The sequence below is a fragment of the Choloepus didactylus genome, chromosome 6 (assembly GCF_015220235.1).
Source record: "Choloepus didactylus isolate mChoDid1 chromosome 6, mChoDid1.pri, whole genome shotgun sequence".
NCBI classification, from domain to species: domain Eukaryota; kingdom Metazoa; phylum Chordata; class Mammalia; order Pilosa; family Megalonychidae; genus Choloepus; species Choloepus didactylus.
The window spans coordinates 135,319,747-135,342,961 of NC_051312.1; the positions used below are offsets into that span (position 1 = coordinate 135,319,747).

Here is a 23,215-nt window from a genome sequence, read left to right on the forward strand (position 1 = left end):
AGGGGCTCAGGGGCTCAGGGGCTCTGAGCTGTCCACTCTGCTGGCAGCCCCTCGAGGGCAGGGATTGCCTTTCCCCCTTCTGATACTTGTGCCCTCACCACAGTGCCTGGTCCAGAGCAGCTGCTCAGTAAAACTTGGTTGAATTAAGCTCTTCAACTGAGCCGAGATATGTCAAGAGGAATGTGGGTGTGCAGGCCTCAACCTTGGGGACCCTTGGTAGTAAGAACATAAACTGGAGCAGGTGCCTGGTGGGGTCCAAGGGACCGTCTGTTGTGCAGGGAGTGAGGCAGTTTCTAGGGGAAGGTGTGCACCCGCTGGGAATCAGAGAAGGATATTTGAGGTTGTCAGAACAGGAAGGGGCCCTGGAGATTATTGGGTTCAACCTCCTCATTTCACAGGTGGGAAAATCTGAGGCTCAGGAAGGAAAGATGACTTGCTTGAGGTAACACGGTAAATTGGTGGCAGAAGTGAGGCCGCCTTTAATCCTTCCTGCCTCCTGGTCCAGGGTCCTCCTCCAGCACCCACACACCTTCCCCCTTTTCTTGGCCACCCTCCAGCCCTCCATGCAGTGGGGTCCATGCAGCAGGGTGCACTGCCGGGAAGGGTGAGGAGGGGGCCCATGGAGCAGCAGGGTGGTGGGCAGGGCCCACCTGAGGTCCAGAAGGCAGGGTGGGAGCCTGGGGTCGTGCACTAGACTGCGCTCAGCTGGATGGTGGCGTATTCCACCACTGCTCCAGGCCCCAGCACAGTGGTCTGTAGCCCAGGCATGAGCTCCAGGGCTGCCGTGTCCAGCTCTGCATAGTGGATATGAGTGTCCTTTAAGCCAGAGCCCTAGGAATGAAGCAGAAAGGAGAGACGGGAGGAGAGGGTGAGGGGGTAACGTGGGGAGTGGATAACGATGGGATGAAGCACCCCAGGGCAAAGGGAATGGATGGGATGAATTGATGTGGGAGTGAGGTAGAGAGAGAGAGAACAGATCAATAAGTGAGAATAGAGGAAACAGGTTTGACAAGGTGTTTACAAAAATTGGGCACGAGGGAATCCTACGGTCTGCTAAACTGTTCTCTTAGACTGCTGGCGGGGCGGAAGTGGGGCCTGGGTATGGGATGGGCAGAGGAGGGTGGGCTCCACTCCCAGGCCCCACTGCACTTGCCTCCCAGGGATTACTTAGGCCAAGTCTCTCATTTTGCAGAGAGAAGAAACTGAGGCCTTGAAAGAGGATGTGTTTTGCCTGGGTCATACTGGAAGTTGTTAGAGGAGCAGCAGTGGTATAAAATGGAACAGGTGTGTGCTCTTTTTCACTTTAATTATTATTCTGGTTATTTTTGTGTGTGTTGTAATGAGGGTGTTGGGGATTGATTTTGGCGATGAATGTACAACTATGTAATGGTACTGTGAACAATCGAATGTACGATTTGTTTTGTATGACTGTGTGGTATGTGAATATATCTCAATAAAATGAATACAAAAAAAAAATGGAATGGGTGTGGATTTTAGCTGAGCCACTTGCTGTGGATAGTCAGGTAAATTATTCAACCTGTCTGAGCCTGGTTTTTCATTTGCAAATGGGGGCGATGATACTTTTGGGAACTATCACTGTTAGAACCCAGGCCCCGTCTCCCACCCCTCGCTGTTCTGGTAGCACTGTATCAATGTTGACTGTTAGAGTGATTTGGAAATTATTAAGAGTTCTTTGAGGGCAGGGGCCGCCATGAAGTTGAAAAAGCTGAGGCCCTCCCGGCCGCAGGTGTGAATTAGCTCTGTGGCTGTGCCAAGTCCCTCTCCCTCTTGGGAACTCAGTTTCCCCTTCAGCAAAATCAGCCTGTGGCTTTATGATCTCTGAAGGCCCTTCCAGTTTTGAAAGAGCCGAGTCTTCCCTTCTCTTTGGATCTTTCCTTACTATCTCCTCCTCAGCTCAAAAAGAGGTTTTGATCCTGAATGCTGATGTTGGAGCAGACAGACAGATCACTCTGCACAGAACAGGGGCCGAGGGGGGAGGGGGACTCTCCTGGTGCCTGGGGGCAGGGGTGAGGGCTCTGTGCTCTCTGAGGCAGCCCCTGCATGACTCACTCTCTTACCCTTGGCTGGGCTGCTTGGGCAGCGAAGAAAGCTGGGTGTCCTGATCTCGCTGGCCCTCCAGCAGTGCCCCTTTCGTGCCCACCAATGACTGCAGTGAGGGGTACTTCAGAGAACTCAGGTTAGAACACTGAGGGCCATTATCAGTTAAAGACTCACGTGAGAGCCAGAGACCCTCTTTGATCGCTTACAAAGGGGCCCTTACTTCCTGCAAGGGAAGCGTGGACACAGGGTTTCCGAGTAAGAACCACAGAGCTCCAGAGAGACACAGCCAAGGCAGGTTTGTTTTGCTAAGGTAAGGGCCCCGGTTGGGAATCCATGGACCCTGAAACTGAGCTGAGGCTATATGGATGGATGAGGACCCTGAGCATATGAGCCTCTAAACATGTGGAGGTGGACACCCTTCCTTGGTCCCCCATGCTGGGAGACCCTGCCGAGGCCCCACCCCTGCCAGGCACCAGGGGCTCCCTCAGGGGGTGCCCCCATCTCCATTCCTGGCTGCCAGTTGGGGATGTGCTGGGCCTGATAGAGAAGGAAAGAGATTATACACTCAAGGAGTAAGAAGGGACTGGAATTAGCTAGAATGCACCAGCAGAAGCCAGAGGAACACTCCTGGGTTGGATTTTGACTTTTGATCAAGGGGGCTGGCACTAAGAGAGAATAAGCAAGATTTCATTGACTTGGGTGCACTTTCTCAGGACCTGGGATTTGCTACTATGGCCATGACCCTAAAGGATAGGGCAACTTCCCTGGTAGGGGGCAGGGCATTTTCCCAGGCCTCAGCGTATGATTGGGGCTGGCAAACTACTCCTACCAGCCAAGGCAGTAAATTAGAAGTGATTGCTGTATATATGGTAACAGAATAAAAAATAATTTTCAAGTTCTTGGAACTTTACTACACAAACAGTGAACACTAAGTTAAACCATGGACTGTAATTCATAGTACAATTATAAAAATGTGCTCTCATCATTTGTAGTAAATGTTCCACACCAATGCAAGGTGTTATATGGGAGTCCTCTATTTTATGCAAGATTGTTCTGTAAACCCACAACTTTAATTAAAAAAAAATTTTGATTGCATAATCTGGGGTGGAGTGGGGTGGGGGTAGGAAGATGGCAGAAAGTAGGGTCATCTTTAAAGACCTAAAGGCTGTAGGGGTGGTGCTCCCTATCTTATCTGTATTTTGTTCACCAGTCTGGCCACTACAGAAACCAGAAGGATCCTGGAGGATGACTAGACCATCAAGGCTGCTGAACAGCCTTCTAGAGCCCAGCTGAGGGGCGGCTCAGAGGCCATACTCTGAAAGGCCTTTGTGATGGTTAGGTTTATGTGTCACCTTGGCCAGGTGATAGTGTCCAGGTGTCTGGTCAAACAAGCACTGGCCTAACTAACCATTACTGGAAGACAATGTAGTTAGTTAATAAACTAGAAGGCTGGTTTATTAAATCATTAGTCAATTGACTGCACTTGTGACTGATCACATCAACAAAGGGCATGTTTTCTACAATGAGAGAATTCAATGAGCTGGATTTAATCCCATTGGTTGAAGACTTTTAAGGGAGAGAGAGAGAGCAAGGACCTTCACTTCTTCAGCTAGCCAGCAAAGCGTTTCCTGAGGAGTTCATCGAACACCTTCATTGGAGTTGCCAGTTTGCTGCCTGCCCCATGAAATTTGGACTCATGCATCACCACAGTTGCGTGAGGCACTTTTATAAAATCTTATATTTACAGATATTTCTTGTTGGTTCTGTTTCCCTAGAGAACCCTGACTAATACAGCCTTTATATGGTGCTTTGTACTCAACAGGAAGAACATATGGGTCTGGAAACCACGGGGATGGAAGCAGGAGTGGCCCCACTTACCATCACTCCCGAGGAAGGACCCGATGGGGAATTCTGTGCTTCCCATCCCCACAACTGGCTCTGCAGGGTGGAAGGTCCCATTGAACTATAAGGTGCAGCTGCTGCCTGGGACTTGGATGTCTTGGGTTCAGGGACCAGGAGGCAAGCAGAGATATCATCATCTCGGCAGAAGTAATTTGTCCTGATCAGCAGGAGGAGGTTGGGCTGCTTTTATACGGTGGAGGTAGGGAGGGATAAGTGTAGAACTCAGGTGATCTACCTGGGTGCCTCTTTTGTTTCGACTGTTAATGGACACACCCAGCAACCCTAGCTTGAGGAGGGTAAAAGAACTCAGACCCCACAGGAATGAAGGTTTCGGTCATACCGTCAGGTAAGCCGCCAAGACCTGCTGAGGTGCTAGGTGAGGGTGGGGGAATTTTATAATAGGTAGTGGAAGGAGACAAGGAATACCAGTGTGCCCCCAGGACCAACTGTGGCAACAGGGGCTCTAGCTCTTCCCCCTCTCTCCCTTTTTAAGTTTCTTTGCAGGAAGTCATGGAGAAGTCACAGATGAGCTGCTCCAAGGGGTGGACCGGCCCTGCTGTGGGAAGCATGGCTGCCTGCAGCCCCAGCTGCCACTTTGCTGGATGCACCACAGCATTTGTGCTGGGACCACCCTGCCCCCAGGCTGCTCCCCATCAGCAACTGAGCAGGACGGGGGTCTAACGCAGGCTCATTCCTGTGGAATGTAGGACTCCCCCAACAGGCACCTGCGGCTCAGGGGCCCCACATGGCCCTGGTCAAAACGTTTTTAGAACTGCGCTGAATCTGAAACTCTTCTTACTCAACCTTTCTTCCTTCCCCTTCTCCTTTCACAGGTGTCAGACCAATTCCTGCTCCCTCCTTTATCCTTCCCAGGTGTTTCTCCAACCATTCTCCTGCACGCCTGATCCCACCTTGGCATCTGCTTCTTGGAGGACCTGAACTGACACAATAGCTTCAGAACTCCGTCCGTTTGCAGGTCATTGTGTCCAGTCTTCTACTTCTAGCCTGGGCTGTCTGTCTTCCCAAGACTGAGGAGATGAGAGCCCCTCTCCTTAAAGGTAAGACAATGTCTGCTCCTCTCTCCCCTCCTGGACATCTGCTGTGGTGCCTCTGGAAGTCCTCCTTGAGATCTAGCCTAATCCACCCAGCTCTCCAAATGATTCCTGCCACCTTCATTGACTGCTATCCCAGAACGCATGGCAGAAGTTGAGGGGCGTGCTGTGGCCTTACTTTGTGCCCTTGTGTGTGTGTGTGCTACATGGATCCAGTCTGCCTCAGAGGGCCCTGGGCCCACCCAGGCTGGGGCCACCGAGCTTGGATGAGACTTTAGTGGCTGCAGCCTTCCCACCCACCCAGGGCCCTGCTGTCATGAGCAGTGCTTGCTCTCTGCCTGGCTCCCTCTTCTTGTTGGGAAAGAGAATTGATGACAACATCAATAACACGACTTGTATACAAGCTGCACCGCCAACAAGCCCAAGTGCTGGGGATAAATCTCCCCTGGTCCAGTAATTGCTTTGCAGGCCAAAAGGAATTACACTTCTTTTGGCACCAACACCAGAGCCTCCTCAGGACACCAGTGCTTCCCTTCTCCGTGATTCCTGCTCTCTGGCGATGTCCATATACCAGCCCCTTGGTCCATTCTTATTCTTGAGCATCCATCTCGCTGGAAGTCCTGAATGTATGGTCCCTGGGCTCAGGACACAGGGCACAGAAGCTCTCCTTGCCCCCATCCCCCTAGCCCCTCCTGCTCCACCGGTGTGCAGAGGTCTGCTCTTTGTCCCCAGAGGCTCTTTTTCCTACAACAGGCTCATTTGGGGTTTCCATCAAGTCAATCCCATGTGAACAGAGCCTGGGAAGGAAGGCTGTTAGGGAGGATAGAGGGTGGGAGGGAGCCCTGGGCTGGGGTCTGGTGCTTTTAGGAGGGGGCTGGGGAGGAGAGGAATGCATGCCGGAGCGGGAGGGCTTGGCCCAGCTCCTCCTGGGGCCCCCAGGGCCTGCGTGCGTGCCAGGGGGAGGGGGCAGCAGAGACCAGTGGGATTAGGGCCCGCTGCAGCTGTCCTCTTACATCACAGCGATTTGTATGCTGGGCCTGGGCTCGCTCCGCAGGGGATCCCATTGGAGTCTCCCTCGGCTTTCCAGATTGCTGACTTCCACCGTTTTCCCTCTCCCTCGGCTCCAGGCCCCTCTCCCCACCCCTCCCCATGCCTTCTTATTTTCCCTTTTCCTCCTCCCTCCTCCTTCCCTTGTCCTTCCACCAGGGCTCTGACAAGAACTGTGACTGACTCTTGAGAAGGCTGATCCGGAGAATCCTGGAAATAATGGGGTCTCCCCACCACACCCTTGCCTCTCCCCTTTGCAGGCTTGGAGATAAGGTTCTCTCTGAGTTCTGAGGCAGGGCTGGGTGAGAGGATGCTGTGCGGTGGGTCTGTGGCAGCCCTGCTTGGGGCATGTTGTCTGGCCCAGAGTGACCCCCAGCCCATCCTTGGGGTGCCAGACCCAGTTTTGCAGGGCCCCCAGGCTGGCTCTCTGGGCTCCCAGAGCTGGGGGGCAGCCAGGCAGCAGACCTGGGCCATTGGGTTGCACAGAGTCAGCCGGAGGCTTACCCTGCACTAGCTAGAGCCCCCACTTGGAGGCTCTGCAACCCCTCATCAGCTTCCTTTGACTTCCTGCTGTGGCTCCCAATCCCCACCACCACATCCACTCTTAGCCACAGTGCTGCAGGCTGAGGGCTTGGACTGGGAGCCAGAGGACCAAGGTTTGACTCATGCCTTCCTTGATTACCAGCTGGGTGACCTTGGCAAGCCTCTTAACTTCAGTAAGCCTCAGTCTCCTCATCTATAAAATAGGGACAATAATAGGACTTGTCACATGGGCTACTGTGAGGATTAAATGGAATAGTGTTTGACGGAGCTTTGCAAGGTGTCTGGCACACAGCAAGTCCCCATTGCTGCCATATGAGCCCCTCTGTCAGAACTGACAGGGCCATGCAGTGCTACTGGGAAGGGGGTGCCACCTCGGATGGGAAGGAGGGTGGTATGGGTTTGCCCAGCTGCTCTTGGAGGAGGGGCCTTTGCTTCCACATTGAGTTCCAACTCACTTCCAGGTGCCTAGGCTGGGTGGAGGCTGATTTTCTTGCCTCCCTGGATAGAATGAGAAGGTGGGGCGCTGGGTTGGCTCCCTGGGCTCAGCACCCTGGGAAAGGAATGCCATCTCCCCTGGGGCAGGATTTGGCATCTCAAGGCGGGCACACATTGGCACTTGCCACCGAGGGAGGATGGCTATGCTGTGTAGACAAAGGCCCAGCTCTCCTCCCCGTGCCAGAAGGGAATGTGTTATCTGTAGGCCCAGGTGGTCTGGCCTGGGTCTCTGGGCTGGCACCAGGTGGGCACACCCCCAGCCCCCAAGTCTGCTGAAGGGAGTGGGCTGTGGGCAGAGGTGGCTGCTGCTCAAATGGACGCTGGCCCTCGGAGCGGCTGGGAGTGGGGCCAGGAGGAGGGGCCTGGCTTTCTGGTGGTCATTGGCAGGACCGGGGCTTGGGGGAGGGAGAGCTGGGGGTCAGGTTGGGGCTCAGCCTCCCTGGAAACCCCACCCTCCCTCACTGCTCAGGGGCCTGCAGGGGTCCAACTATGAGGAGCCAAGCTTCCCTTTTCCATCCCCCCCTTTGACTGCTCCTTGAGGTGCCCCCTCTGGCCTCCCTCTGCCCTCCCTGCCCTTGTCTCTTCAGCCTCTTTTGTCCTCTTTGGTAGATGGAAGACAAATCACGAACCTCGTGGAAGACCCATTCAAGGCCTAACCCAGGTCCTGCGGGTGTGGACACATTGGAAATGAGTTCTCTGAAGATGTTAAGGTCAAACCAATTCAGGGTGGGCCTTACTCCAGTATGACTAGAGGCCTTATGAGGAAATTGGACACTGTGGTGGGAGAAGCCACAGAAGGAGACTGAAAGAAATCACCATGGGACACAGGTAGACTGATTGCCAGCCAGCCATCACCAGAATGCAACAGACTTTGGAGAAGCCATGGCCTGCTGATACCTTGATTTTGGACTTCTAGCCTCCCAAACTGTGAGCCAATAAATTCCTGTTGTTTAAGCCAATTAGTCTGGGGTATTTGTCATAGCAGCCCCAGCAAATGAAGGCCTCTGCTTTCCCTCTAAAGCAGTGGCGCTCCTGGACAGGCTGGGTTGGGAGCCCTGTCCTAAAAGTTCCGTCCCCCTTACCAATGGGCGGTAGGAGGACGAAGCCCCCAGGTCATAGTAGGGGGTCTGCAGGGGCAGCTTCTGAAGCTCCTCCTCTTCCTGCTGCAGCTGTTGCTTCCCTGGACCCAGAGAGAGAATCTGGGGGAGAAGGACGGGAGCTGCTGCAAGACTTTCCCATGTCGCCCTCCCCATTCAGGCAGCCCTCTTGGACCCCCAGCTTGATTGCAAGTCCTCTCCTCGTTTCCCACACACCCCCATTCTAGCATTCGCCGCACTGGTGCCTGTCCAGAAAGGCAAGAGGGTGGCCTTAACCCTTAGGTTTGCCAGCTCTGCTGGGGCCAGCATAGGACCAGGCACCCAGTAGGTACTAGAGGATTTCTTTTTTTTTTTAAATGAATGATTGAATTGAGAGGTGTCCTGGGGGCATGGATAGGAGGGCTCCTTGCTTGTCATTTCCCAGGAAGGAGAGAGAGGAGAGCCTGGACCGTGTCCTCTAGCTGGAGCTGGCCTTCTGGGAACTGGGTGTGCCCATGGAGGTGGGAGGGCCCTGCCTTCAGGTGGGGCTCCCTCCCCGGAACCATCTCCCCACACCCAGCCTGAGGACCCTGTTCTCTGCTGCTACAGGCCCACCTGGATGTCCTCAGATGCGAGGTGACTCTGCCTGTTGCAGGGAGGCTCCAGCTTCTGGGAGGGGGACACGTCCATCCTGGGGGAACAGAATGAAGTTGAGCTTCACCCAGGAGGTCTCTGCCCCAGTCAGGCCACTGGATGGTTACTGGGTCCCTGAGTCCTGCTCCCAGTGAGGGACCCTGGGCTCTGCACCCAGGCAGCCTTCTGAGTGGCTGGAGCCTGGGCTGTGGACACAGGGCACGCTGGGTGGAGGCTGAGAGCCCCCCTCCCATCTTTCCCAGGCTTCCCTGCCCCCAGCCTGGCCCAGCTTCCCCTTCTTCTAGCCCCTGGGTATGGAAGGCAGGAGTCTTGGGTTTCCTAGTTTGAAGGACAGTGGGAAATCCAGAGGACACTCAGTGGAACCTCACCAGGGCTGGGACCAGGATGAGGAGAAGCCTCAGGGGGAAGTTTAAGGCATTGCCAAAAAGCCCAGTAATCAAGATGAACAATATTTTAATGCAGTGATTTAAAAAAATGAAAATTAATGCCAAAAAATCCACGATGAACAAAAATATCAAAATTTTAACTAAAGATTACAGGATCAGTCTTACTGATTTTTCCTTCTGCCTCAGACTTCCAGTGTGGCTCGGCACAGCACTGCTCCTGATCCTGTCTTTACTGCGTTAGCTTTGCCTTATTAAATTATTGTACTAAAATACAAGGTCAGTTGGTGCCATTTATTTCACCTCTCTGTGCCTCAGTTTTCTCATCCATAGGTGTGGGTTTTAATCGTACACCTGCTTCATGGAGTTGCTGTGAGGATAAAACGCAACTTTATAGCCCAGTAAACACTGGGGGTGGTGCCTGGCTCCCAGCAAGCTCTCCTAAGGGGTAGCTTTGCCTGCAGAAGGGCTACCCCCAACCTCGTAGGCGTGGGAGAAGTGAATGAGATGGTGGAGGGTAAGCCCTTGGAGGGCTCTGGGTCTTTTATAAGTTCTAGCATTTCAGCACGACCTGGGAGCCCATGGGTGGGCGGCAGAAGCAGAGAACAGGGAATTGGGGTGTGCTAAGGGGAGACCTGCCAACACTCACCCGTCACTGTCCGTCTCCAGCCGGCTGGTCTGCTGCTGGTGATACAAAAAGGTGACAGCAAGAGCCACGCCAAGGATGAGGACCATGGCCAACGTGCCCCCCAGGAACCCGGCTGCACTTCCTGGACGCCCCTGTGGGAGAGGCTTTTCTGGAACCAAGAGATGGAGATGGAGAGTCACAGAGAGAGAGAGTTAGGGAGAGAGAGAGAGGTGGACAAAAAGTAAAAAAATCAGACCCCGAAGCTTCTGCCCCTCCAACCCCGTCCCTGACCCCACCCATCATGCTCCAGTTTTGGGAGTAGCTGTCCTGGTCAGGGTGGGAGAGAACCTCACACTCTGGCTCCCCAGGTCCTTGTAATCCCAGACCCTGCTCTGATCCTGGGATCTGGGACACGGAGGTGGGTGGGGTGGGGGTGGGGGATGGGAAACAGGGCAGGAGGAGGGGTGCTCAGAGATGGGGGTCCCCATCCCATCATTCCATTTCTGATCCTGCAGGGAAGATTCCTGTTGAGAAGTTTAATTTCCTTCCCCTCCCTACCCAATTAAACAAGCAAATGAGCTAATTGGTACTTTGCCCTCCCAGCTCTAGAAAGAGGGTGAGGATCAGAAGAGGGGAAGAGGGGAGCTGTGAGACTGGAGGGGGTGGCGTGCCTGGGGAAACCAAGTCTCCAGCACACAGAGGCTGGAAACCCACCCTCTGCCTGCACCCTCTGGCCTTTGCCCCAGAAGCAGTAACCCCATGGGAGGGGAGTGAGGCTGGGGTGTCTGGCAGCCCCCTCATCTTGCTTTATGGTGGGCTCAACCTCTCTGGGCTGCAAAAAGAGCAGGGCCTGGGAGGTTGGCGAGGGTTTTGTTGAGCTAGTTCTCAGTCTGAGCCGGAGCCACCAGTCCCACCCCTGAGGTCAGGGACACAGGAAGCTGCTGAAACTGAATCTGTGGCCTGGGGTGGGTGCTGCTTTCTGGCGGCCCCACCAGCCCAGGCTTGGCGTGGGAGGCCACAGAGAGTGGGAGGCCCAATTCCTCACCTCTAACCTTCCCAACACCGGGGGAAGAAGGACTGAGGAGAGCATACCATACACTCCCTCCCTCCTCTCCACCTCCATATTATATATAATTAAACACGGAGAGCACCTGAATAGAGATGCTAAATTGCAGTTTGCAATAAACATCATGGAGCCAATTTTCCACCAGCGGGATTGACAGGCACCTGCCTCTCTCCCTGCTCCATCCCAGTGCCACAGGAGGGGTTTCTAGCAGAGACCTCAGCACCAGCCTGGCCCCCAGTGGATCTGCAGCATCTCTCTGGCCCTAGCCTCTCTGCAAAGAGTCTGCCCCCAGCATCCATCCTTCCACAGCTGGTGGGTGGGCTGCGGCCCCTGTGGCAGGGCAGGGTCTGCAGGGAGGGGCTTTCCTGAATGAGAGTCATGGGTTCCAGGGCTGCGCTGGAGATGTGTATGTCTGTGTGCATCCTGGGGATCCGGAAACCCCAGACTCCTCCTTAGACCCTCTGCCCCTGCACAGCCTCTCTCTGCTCATTTTGTAGACTTCTTGGGCTGGCAGAGTGTGATCAGTTAAGCAAATCTTACTCCCTTTTCTCTAAGCCTTGGTGCCTCAGCACCCATCCCTGTCCCTCCTCTCTTTATCCTCAAGCCTTCCTGCATCCACTTCTGCAAACTCCCAATCTCTGCTCCCTACTTTGGTTTAGCAGACATTGATTGAGCATCTACTTTGTTCCTTGCACAGTTCTAGGCACTGGGTCACAGTGATGCATAAGGCACAGCTCCTGCCTGTGAACTCCACGGCTTCCCATTAACCTCCCTCCCACTGTCGGAGCAACTCTCCATATGGCTGCCTCTCCCCTCTCCAGGGCCACCACTCTGGTCTAAGCCACCCTCATCCCCTGGGCTGCTGCAACAGCCTCCCCTAGCCTCCCTGCCTCCAGTTCCCCTTGAGGCCTTTCTCACCCTTGAGCCTGAGTGATCTTTCTAAAATACAAATTGGATCAGGCCACATCCCTGCTTATAATTCTCCAGCAGCTCCATGTGGCCCTCTGTGAAACCTTCAGATGCCTGTCGGGACCTGGCCCCTGCTCTTTCTGGAGGAAATGTCTCCATGCCTTCCCCTGCCTGCCATGCCCAGCCAGCCTGGACTACTTGCAGTTCCCCGACAGTGAGTTTCTTATCCTGAGTTTGAAGTAGGAGCTGTTCTCTCTGCAAGGGTCTGGCCTTTCACACCCTCTCTTCCAGACCAATCCACCTGCCAGGTGTAAGCTGGCCATGCTTCCTCTAGGAAGCGCTACCTGCCTCCTCCACGGGAAAGAAAGGCCTCCTCTGGCCTTCCCAAGCACCCTCTTTCACTGTCTTTTCTGTAGACTGTGAGTTTACGTCTGACTCGGCTCTGCCTCCCTAGCCCCCAGCTCAGGGCCTGGTATGCAGTAAGTGATCAATAAGTGTTTGGTGGGTGAATGCACGTGCAGGGGGCAGTTCTGGCAGAGGGTCTGCTGGAATCTCACCTTCCACCAGGGGGCGCCCTCCCCTTGAGTCCTCAGCCGCCTCAGCACCGGATGCTGGGAGTTCTGTTCCCCCACGAAGCCCTGGACACAACCCAAACCTATATCCCCATTTCCTCTCGGCACAGCTGAGGCAGGCTGGCATCGTCAGAGGACTGGGGGAGGGGAGCAGTAAGACACGAACAAAGACTCCCAAGTGCACATGCCCCGTCTGGCTAAAGGAGTTCAGGTTTCTCTCCTGCCACAGCCAGCCCAGCTTGGCGGGCCAGCCCCTGGAACTCACGTCTGTGTGACTTTCCCTGACACGTGCTGCTGGGTGTTTTTGGTCATCCTGGTCCTGCACAGCGTGGAGTCCACCATCCCCATTTCTCATCCCTCATCAGACATGTCCTACCTGTCCCCTAACCCAAATTGGGGGCCCCGGACTGCTTTTGTCCCTGAGAGCTGTGAGGAGGGGCCCAGCACTGGCTCCAGCCAAGAGCCCCAGTTGCTCTCCGGTTACACTGTGATGAATCTGTCTCTCCAGCCCCCAGCCCCACTGGCTTTAGGTTCAGTTGCCTGTGGGAGCCTGGCTGTGGGAAGCCCTGGGCCAAGGCTGGGGCCCCCCTTTTCCTTGCTCCTCCCCATTCCTCTCCCCCGGCCCCAGGTTCAGAGGTCTCAGGCAGTCAAGGTCAGGAGGATGGAGCATGGACCTGGGGAGCTGGGAATCAGGGAGGGAGGGAGCAGAAAGAGGGTCCTCTAGAGAGCACCCCTGTGCTCCAGGCTGGGTGCTGGGCCGAGTCCTCACAATCAACCTGGGAGTTTAGCCTTATTCACATTATGCAACTGAGAAGGCTCAGAGAGGCAAATCCAGTTGTCCAGGGGCACACAGCCAGGACCCTAGCACTGGAATTGGGCCTGGATTGATGCCTTAAGTCCTTTTTAACCTACTGTGTCCTCTGCACAGCTGCTCCCCAGGAGCTCCCCTTTCCTGGCTCAGGCCCCAAGGATAACCTCAGACCAACTCCCTTGCAGCTCTCTCTGTCTCTGGGGTCATGCCCAGGACCCTACATTCAGCCTCAGTTCTTTCACCTGTCACCTGAGCACACACCTGGTACTCCTGCCCCTCGGCCTGAGAACATGAAAACCCCACCAGGAAGTAAACAGATTCAGGTTCCAGTCTGGGGACTCTGCCAACCAGCGACAATCAGAGGCTTCTTGGCTCCTCCAGGAACCAGGCCTGCCCACTTCATTGTAGCCCCACAACAGGGAGTTTGAGGAGCTTTGGATCATGCCCAAGTATCCAAAACTCTTCACCTGCTTCCCCTCATTGCCCCCACTCTCAGCCAGACCTCAGTGCTCCAAGCCCCAACTTTCACTTGGTGGTGGAAAGTGAGCCCTGCACTCTCACCTACCTACCCTGGACCCTGCCTTCAGATCCACAAACATGCCCTGAACACCTTTTATCTGCCAGGCACTGTGCCAGGTGCTGGGAGGTCTCGTCTCTTGGCTGATGGGGGTGAAAGTCATGTACACAAATAAACACTCTGTTTTGTGATTCATGCTCGAGAGAAGCCTGTCCAAGGCCCAGGACAGATATGGGGAGGAGAGTACCTCAGAGCTGATGGTTTCAAAGAGGATGGGCCTTCTGAGCAGGGTTTTGAAAGCATAATAAGAGTTCACCAGGTGAATAAAGCGAGAAAAATGAATAAAGGGAGAGGACTGCCAGAGGGATTGTGCTGGTTTGGATGTATTAAGTACCCCTAAACGCCATTATCTTTGATACAGTCTTGTGTGGGCAGGAAATGTATTGGTGTTGATTGGGTTGGAGACTTTTGATTGGATGTTTCCATGGAGATGTGATCACTCAATAGAAGGCGAGATCTTTCATTGGGTAATTTCCATGGAGGTGTGGCCCTGCCCATTCAGCATGGGCTTTGATTAGTTTACTAGAGCACTATATAAGCTCAGACAGACAGAGCGAGCTTGCTATAGCCAAGAGGGCAGATGAGAGACAGTTTGAAGACGGCTGTTGAAAGCAGACTCTTGCTCCAGAGAAGCTAAGAGAGGACAAACGCCCCAAGAGCAACTGAGAGTGACATTTTGAAGAGGAGCTGCGGCCTAGAAAGGAAAGTCCTGGGAGAAAGCCATTTTGAAACCAGAACTTGGAGCAGACGCCAGCCACGTGCCTTTCCAGCTAGTAGAGGTTTTCCGGATGCCATTGGCCATTCTCCAGTGAAGGTACCCGATTGCTGATGCCTTACTTTGGACACTTCATGGCCTTAAGACTGTAAGTTTGTAACTAAATAAACCCCCTTTATAAAAGCCAATCCGTTTCTGGTGTTTTACATTCCAGCGGCATTAGCAAACCGGAACAGGGATATAGGTGTGTGAAATGTGGGGAGTTTCAAGGAAATTGCAGGTATTGGATATGGCTGGGAAAAGGGTGCAAGAGGAGAGAGACAGGGCAGGATCCTGGGGAGGTACAGGTAGGTGACAGATGGAGCTCAGAGGTTTAGATTTTATCTATAGGTGAGGGTAACACAGAAGGCCCTTGCTCCTGCTGCCCCTGCCTGGGACAGAGGCACTGCCTTTCTCAGGAGCTGAGCTGGCCAGGCTTTCCTGCCGCTGCCTCCTCCAGAGCTCCTCAGGGCAGCCACTCACTCGCCCTGCTGTCTGCGGAAGCTTTCCTGGGCCTGGTCTGCCTCTACGTGCCTTGTGTGATGCAGGCAAACAGGCAGATCCTGGGGAGCCAGGAGCACAGAGGACTGCCTGGAGGAGGGGCTGATTTCACTGCTCAGGGCCCAGTGAATCAGTGGCCACCCTGGCCATGTCTCTGGCTCAGGTGTGTGGGAGTAAGCCGTCCTTCCTCCTGGCCAGAGGCAGGGGGCAAGGGCCTGAGGGAGGATGCCCTGGGGAAAACTCTCCTCTGCCTGGGAGGTCCGAGGGCACATCCTCCCTTCAAGTGCCAGATGGAGGCTGGGCTTCCAAGATTCATTTTAATCGCATTCTTCTGTTGAAGCCCAACTGCGAGGCCACAGGAGCCGACCATGGGCCACGAGAAGCTTCCGGCTGACCCTGCAGGCCAAGAACAAGGCTGAGGATGGAGCCAGGGGACATCGAAGGGCAGGCACTGTTTTCTCAGCATCAGGACTTTTGACCATGCCCTCCATGATCAGCTCTCCTGGCACCCTCATGGCACCCTGCACCTCCTCAGCCAGGCCTCCAAGGCCCTGCACAAGCTTCCCAGCCAGGTCCCTTGACATTTCCCACACAGGCCTCCTGGTCCCTCTTTCCCTCTCACTCGCTCTCATCTCAGTCCTTTCTTCCCAGGACTCCAAGATGGGCTGGCTGCTGCACCTTCACACTTGGGGCATGTGGGGGTCTCCTCTCCCCTCGTTTGGGAGTGGACACATCCCTCTCCTCCTTGGTTCAGCCCATACAGAGGGGGTGTGGACTCATTCAGGTGCTTTCCTTTGACCCAGGGTGGTGAGGGAACCCAGGCAGAGGCCTGGAGCTGCAGGGGTCCCAGAGCTCATTCCTTGGCCTTGATGCAGCCTCTGCCCTCTGCTGCCCTCAGGCTATGCCCACTGGTCTGCTGCCCGGGGCTTGCTTTGCGGGAGGAGCTGCTGGGCTCCTCCCAGAATGCCCCATCTGCCTCTTTCCTGTGGTGGTTTCCTTGTCACTCCTTCTGGCCTGGACTGAGAGGGCACTTTAGCCTTGCGGCTGACCTGCTCTGGTCTGCCCTGGTGGGCCCCTCAGTGCAAAAAGCCTCTGTTCTTTGGTCACAGAATTTGCCCTGGTTCTGAACTCAGTTGGAGGTCACCCTGCGGTCACCTTTTTCAGACCTCCTGGAGGTCAAAGGCTCTGGGCTCTGCAGTCCTGCCCTCCTTGATCCTTTGATCCTGGCTCCCATCTCATTTGTCTGGAATGGATGTAAAATATGGAAAGTGCTTAGCACAGTGTCTGGCACATAGCCAATATGCAATAAATGGTTGCTGTTTTTGTCATTAGCTAGTAACTAAATGGAAATAGATGGCGGTGATGTTGGTGATGACGGTGATGATGATAATGGTGATGACTATGATGGTGGTGATGAGGTGATGATGATAGTGGTGATGGTGGTGGTGGTGGTGGTGGTGATGGTGATAATGGGTGATGATGTTGGTGAGGATGATGTTGATGGTGGTGATGATGATGTTAGTACTTCTCTCCTCCCCAGAAGCTTGGCTTCTTCACCTAAGCTAGCCCTCTGGGCCAAATTATACCTGTGGCCACACCGTAATAATATCAATTATATCCCACATGTGCTTTTATTTAAGTTATATCATTTGACAATTCCTTCCTCCTTTGCCTCTGTTGACTGGAGGCTCAGAGAGAATAAAATGCTCAAGGTCACACAGCTCATTGTTGGTAAAAGTGAGATAGGAACCCAGGTGTCCTGGTCCCCAGTGCAGTGATCTGAGTGGCCTGGATGAGGGTCTGGCTCTCACAGGCCACCAACTGTCTTCATCTTCTGCTTGCATCAGTGCTCATGCCCCTTGCTGTTTTCAACTCTCATTTCATCTGTAGGGCAGCTGAGTCTTGAACTCATCACTTATGTAACTGTAAAATCTTGGGCAAGTCACTACAACCTTCTGAGCCTCAGTCTCCTAATCTATAAAATGGGAATAACAACAGAGGTAATGTGTATTCGAGCCTCAGCACAGGGCCTGATATATAAGGCAGAGGACCTGTCTGCTCTTTAGGCAAATCTGCCCAGCAGTGGGGGTGGGGGTGAGGGTGGGGGTGGGTGTGCCACTCCCCTAATTTGGCCTGTTGGTCTCTCTTGTCCCTGCACCTCAACTTTCCTTAGTCTGCTGACTGTTAGGGTCCAAAGCCCCAGTTGTCTAGGCCTCGGTAGGCCTTCAAACAGGGGCTCCGGGTGTCCCGATGTGTTTGTGTGACAATGTGTGGCTGTGGTCCTCCTTGGTGAGGTTGAGGGTGGCCACTTCCAACTTTGTGCAGATGTTCCCTCTATCCCATTGCTGCTGTTATACCCAGTGTCACCAGTATCTCCTAAACCCTCACACCCTTCACACCCAGTCCTTCACACCTTGAGTTGTAATTAGGAGGAAAAAGGAACATGAGCCAAACTAACTTTCCCAGACTTTCACCACAGAGTTTGTTCTGGGCTCCCCCTCCAAGGTCAGGCCAGCTGGAGAGAGTTACTGGGATTTCACGCACATTCCTGGGGGGAAGGGGCTATCTCTGAGTTGGGGACCCCGCCAGGCAGAGACCTGAGCGCAGGCCTCTCTGAATGGGGAGTGGAGTGGGGGCTAGAGGAAGCCATCTATCTATCACCCCTGCCCGGCCCTCCCACCCAACCCTTCTGGGCACCCTCTCCTCCACCCTCTCCCCCACCTTCTCCTGCTCCTTCTGACCCTCCCCTCCTCCTCTCCTTCTCACAAAGGGCTGCTTTGAAGGTGGAAGGAAGCACCAAGTCTGAGAAGGCACATAGTGTGGGGGGAAAAAATAGTGGCCTGGCTTCTCTACCGTCTAGCAGTGTGGCCTGACCTGTTCTGAGCCTCTGTCAAATGGAGGGTGGTGGGAATCAGTGAGGTGATGCTCTTGGAGCTACTTGCACAGAGCCTGGCACAGAACAGCCTCCCAGTAAACGGCAGCGATAGAAGCAGCGGCATCCGCACTTACATTAGACAGGCCAGTGTCGTGGGGCAGAGCAGGTGTGGTGGGGCTGGGGCTGCCCCTCTGTGAGCTCCATGATCTTCAGGAACTGGGGAACTCTTCCCTCATCTCTCCTACCACTGCTTCCTGGAGCCCCTGACCAGCACCTAGCATGGGCGCTGGGCAGAGCAAGGGCCTGGCAGAAATGGGACTGGCTTTGAGTCAGCATCACCCAAGGGGCTCCATAAACTGCCAGGGTCTAGGACCCTCCAGCCACCTGCCCACCCTCAGCTGCCAGGCACTGCAACAAGCAGTGCCCCCCACCCCTCTGCCACCCAATCCCACTGAGGGTTTCTGGTACTAGGGACACCCACCACTCATGGATCTTCTCTTTGGATGGGAATTCCATTGGGTCTGGGTGGCTCCGAGGGGAGACGTTTCTCTCTTTTAGCCTGGTAGGGGCTTTTACACTCTGATCTGCTTTCCTGGGTGTGATGGTTAGGTTCATGTGTCAACTTGGCCAGGTGATGGTGCCCAGGTGTCTGTCCAAGCAAGCACTGGCCTAACCATTACTGCAAGGATGTTTGTGTTTGGTTAATAAGCCAGAAGGTTGATTTATTAAATCATCAGTGAATTGACTGCATCTGTGGCTGATTACATCAAAAAGGACATGTATTCTGCAATGAGAAAATTCAATCAGCCGAATTTAACCCACTCAGTTGAAGACTTTTAAGGGAGAAGAGAGAGAACTTTCATTTCTGCTTTGGCCAGCCAACCTCTCCCGGGGAGTTCATCAAAGACCTTCATCGGAGTTGCCAGCTCACTGCCTGCCCTACGGAGTTTGGACTCTTGCATTCTGCCCTACAGAGTTTGGATTCGTGCATTCTGCCCTATGGAACTTGGACTCGTGCGTCCCCACAGTTGCATGAGATACTTTTATAAAATCTCATATTTACCGATATCACCTCTTGGTTCTGTTTCCCTAGAGAACCCTGACTAATACACTGGAGATGGTGTCTAAGGTTGGAGCCAAGAAGGCATGAATGACGATGACATTAAAAATAGTCAAGCACAACTCCTACCTCACTGTGGTTAGAGTCACCAAGACCTGAGTTCAAGCCCAGTTGTGATAATCCCTAGGCATATGGGAATTTGAAGGCTAGAATCCCAGATGGATTCAAAAGTAAGCTACACCCCATGGGGTATGGTCTGCAGCTGGGGGATGGGGGTGGAGAGCCTGTATTTGGGGAGGGGGTGTATATGGTGGTGGGAGGAGGGAATAGAATCCTAAACTGTCCCTCTCCCCACCCCAACATACACAGTGCCCTTAGACTCAGAAACAGCCTGCTGTGGGTGGGAGGGGTGAGACCCTCAAATCCCCTCACCCCCAAACCCAACCCCAGCCTGAGCCTCTTGCCGTGGCAGTCACTGCCAATCCAAGGCCACCCTGAGGACAAGTCTCTCTTCCCCTTTATTTCATCTGGGACAAAGTGGGAATTTTTCAAAAGGAGCATCACCAGGAAAATAAGGAAAACAAGGACATACAAAAGCACAGGGATGGTCAAGTTCATGCAGAAACTATTTCTTCTCCTGATGTAACTTAATACCCAGCCACAGACTGCTTAGAGATCTCTGAAGGTCAGCACTGCCCCCCGGACAGCATGGCCTGCCCTGGGCGGAAGGAAGGGTCCTGTCACTGGCAGTGTTCTTGATGTCTCCTTGGTGAGGAATGACCTTGAAAGTTCATTACATAATGACGATCCTTTACATTTGCACAGAACTTCACAGTTTACAAAGGGCTTTCACTTGCATTCTCACGTCTTTGCTGTAATCCTGGGAAATAGGCAAAGCATGGATTAATAACACCATTTTACAGGTGAGGAAACTGAGTCACGACAGAGTGGCTTTTCCAAATCCACTTAGAGGTAGTGACCAAGCTCACTGGGATTCACACTTGGGACCTCGGACTCTGAAATCAGTGCTCTTTTGCCACCTAAGAGCCCATGGCCTTGCTAGGGCAGAGCTGCTCCAACTTCAGGGCTCTCACATTTCTTGTTTTCCTCAATCTGGTGTGGGGACCCCCCAACTTTCCTTTTTCTTTCCCTTTTACCCTCTTCTTCCAAGTAGGTCCTCCACGTTTGTTTGCTGAGTGCTTAGGAGGTAGGCGGTGGTGATTCTGCAGTGAATGAGCTGTCAGTAGCAAGAGTGGAGCATCACCCTCTCCCAGGGACACATTAACGAGACAGACTCAAGGTTCTGGAATCTTCCAGGAGGGAACCCGAAAAGGACGGAAATCCTAAGGCAAAGAGCCAGAAGCCGAGAGGCTGCCTGTCTCCCCGGCGTGGTGAGTATTGATGGTGTAACTGTCTGTCCATCCTGGGCAGGGTGCCTTATGTCATCCCAGGACCCCACACTATGATCTCATGTCCCTGTGGAAAATCCCCCAAATCAAGTGTCTGTTGAGAGTATCTCCAGCATGGTTTAGAATAATTGAAATGAGAGAGGATTTAGATACGTAAATGCTTAGGTTAAAATGCAATAAATTAAATTGAGCTTCTCTATGCCTGCCAAAAGTACAAATCCACCTTCCTCAGTCTAAGACATCGTGTGTAAGTGTGTGTGTGTGTGTGTGTGTGTGTGTGCGCACGCATTTTAGGGAGGAAGCGAGTTGCAATACCTGGGGGGGCGGAAGACTCAAGGTTGACATAAAGAAATCTGGGCTTTTTGAGCAACTGTGGGCAAGCAAGAGGGACCGTCAGGACCTGAACACATCTAGAGAGATGACAAGGACTGGGGTGGTTTAGTTCTGGCAAGTTCTGCAGGCAGCACTGTGGGGAGCCTCCGAGAGATGTGATTTCAGGCATACCTCAGAGATATCGTGAGTTTGGTTCCAGACCACCACAATAAAGCGAATATTGCTGAAGAGGAGTCACATGAATTTTTTGGAATCCCAGTACATATAAAAGTTATGTTTACACTATGCTGTAGTCTATTAAGTGTGCAATAGCATTATGCAGGAAAAAAAAAAACCCAGTGTACATACCTTAATTAAGATATGACACAGATAAAGTAAAATAAAAAAGAGAGACACAGAGACACGAAGTGAGCACATGCTGTTGGAAAAATGGCACTGATAGACTTGCTCGACATGGGGTGGCCACAAACCTCCAATTTGCAAAAAAACGAGGTATCTGGGGAATGCGATAAAGCAAAGCACAATAAAATGAGGTATGCCTGTAATTTGTTTTGGGGGAAACAAGCTCAAGAGCAAAATGGAGACAGTGGGCTTCTGGGTCCTTCTTGGGAGGAAAGCTTGACACAGTTGATTTGGACTGGGGTCGGCCTGGGTGGGGGGCAGTGTGGAGATGGTGTGCAGGGGCCACGTGCTCCATCTCTCACTCGCCCTTCATTGTAACCTGGAGTTCGCATTTATTCTCTCCGTATACAGAAAAGCCAGTGGCACTCAGAGAAGTTAGACTGCTGGCCCCAAATCACCAAGCTAATAAGAGACAGTACTGGTGATTGAGCCCACCAGGCTTATAGACTTTCAAAGCTGTGCCTGCCCTCCAGTGTTCATGTGTGTCCAGGATGTGCTTCAAGATTCTGGAGCATTCTCTCAAATGGGACCATGTTCGTTAAATGTATTTAGTAAGTTACAAGCCAATGTGAAAATGGGAGCCATGGTGGCATTTTGTGTCTTTTTAATGGGAGGTTTGGTAAAGTGCAATGGGCATTGGGCTTGGAGTCAGAGGCCTGCACCCAATGTATGAGTCTACCCCTCAACACCTGTGTGGCAGAGGGCAAGACATTTACCAGCTCTGAGCCTCGGGTGAATCAGCAGCTGCACGGGGCTGGGAAGACCCGCTGGGTTGGCTCCCCAGGAAGTCATGAGGATCCTAGGATGTTGAGGGTCCCGGCTTACAGTTCAAGGGGTCTGGTCTGGCAGGTTCTTCATTTACAGGGAGGCCTTTGCTCCTTCCCAGTGTTGTGTATTCGACAACTTATCCAGGTCTCTTGCATTTTACAAAATCACCTTTGGTACCATCTTTCCCAGGAAGCCTTTCTCCACGAGCCCCACCTGCCTTTGATGGCTCTACCTGATGCCAATCGTGGTTCCCACAAGCTCGGGTTGTACCCTGCCAGGGGCACCTGCTGCTTTGTGGGTGGATGGAAATTTGTATCAGACCCAGGATCCCCAAGGGGTTAGGCCAGGGCTGCCCCCTTTCCCTCAATCTCCCCCCACCCTGTTGCGGGATATGATTGTACCCTTTAGAGCCCCCGACGGCGGGAAGCAGTGGCAGTGTCAGAGTGAGCAGAGGCATGGCCTCTGAAGCCGGCTGCCTGGGCTCGGAGCCCAGCTCCCCAGGGCTAACTTGGTGACTTTGGGCAGCTCTCTTTGTTTCCCTGTGTTTGGGGGATGATAGTAAGAATAGCTCGTCCTTCCTAGCTTGAAACGAGGGTTTAATATTTTCTGGTACTTAAAACAGTACCTGGCACTTAAGTGAGTGATATTATAAGTCCTGGCTATTATTAAAATATCTTGAGACACTTAAATTTCCAAACATTATGCAAACATGAAGAATTCTTGTTTTTGGCCTCCTGGGACTCAATTTCTCCATTTGAGGGTTGGGGACAATGATCTTTGAGGTTCCATCTGGTTCTAATGGTCTGTAATTTAAAAGAGGGAAATAGGCATTTAGATTTCTTGCTTGGCATTAGTATGTGTTAAGCAATAAAGGCAAAAGAATAGGGCAGGGGCCAGCCACCCCACAGGCCCTGTCTTTAGAAGGGAGAAACTGAGCTCAGGGATTTGACAGCAGAAAACACACTAGGGGAGGGAGCAGGTGCTGGTGTGGTGAGATTTCCCTATCAGGAAGGTTTGGGCACCATCTTTAACCCCGAGCCTGGAGGAAGGCCAGTGTCAGCCACTGGGGGCTCCAGTCTCTTTAGGGGTCTGGACATGTCTCCTGATAGAGCCCCATAAAAAGGACCTACACTTTTCATTGTTCGAAACCCCAAATCCCCCTAGGGGAACAGACACTTCTCTGGAGGAGAGTTCTGGAGACAGATGGCAGCCATTCTCTCTTAGGATGCTGGATAGGCCTATGGCACTCCTTACATGAGCAGTCAGAGGAGACATGTGGGCCTCACGTCATACCATGGCTTTCCCTGCAGAGACCCCTTCTCTGTTCACCTCTTGTA

General features: G+C 53.2%; 1 protein-coding gene across 1 annotated transcript in view; it reads right to left on the minus strand.

Annotated features, from left to right (window-relative positions):
• Window positions 1–461: 461 nt before the first annotated feature.
• Window positions 462–23,215, minus strand: part of NECTIN1 (nectin cell adhesion molecule 1) — a 98,820-nt gene continuing 76,066 nt past the window's right edge. Inside the window, exons 6-9 of the mRNA XM_037841734.1 lie at window positions 9,863–10,010; window positions 8,792–8,867; window positions 8,183–8,299; window positions 462–831 (exon numbers count right to left, since the gene is read on the minus strand). Coding sequence (XP_037697662.1) covers window positions 691–831; window positions 8,183–8,299; window positions 8,792–8,867; window positions 9,863–10,010 — 482 coding nt within the window. The 3' untranslated portion in view covers window positions 462–690. The remainder of the gene's footprint in view (window positions 832–8,182; window positions 8,300–8,791; window positions 8,868–9,862; window positions 10,011–23,215) is intronic.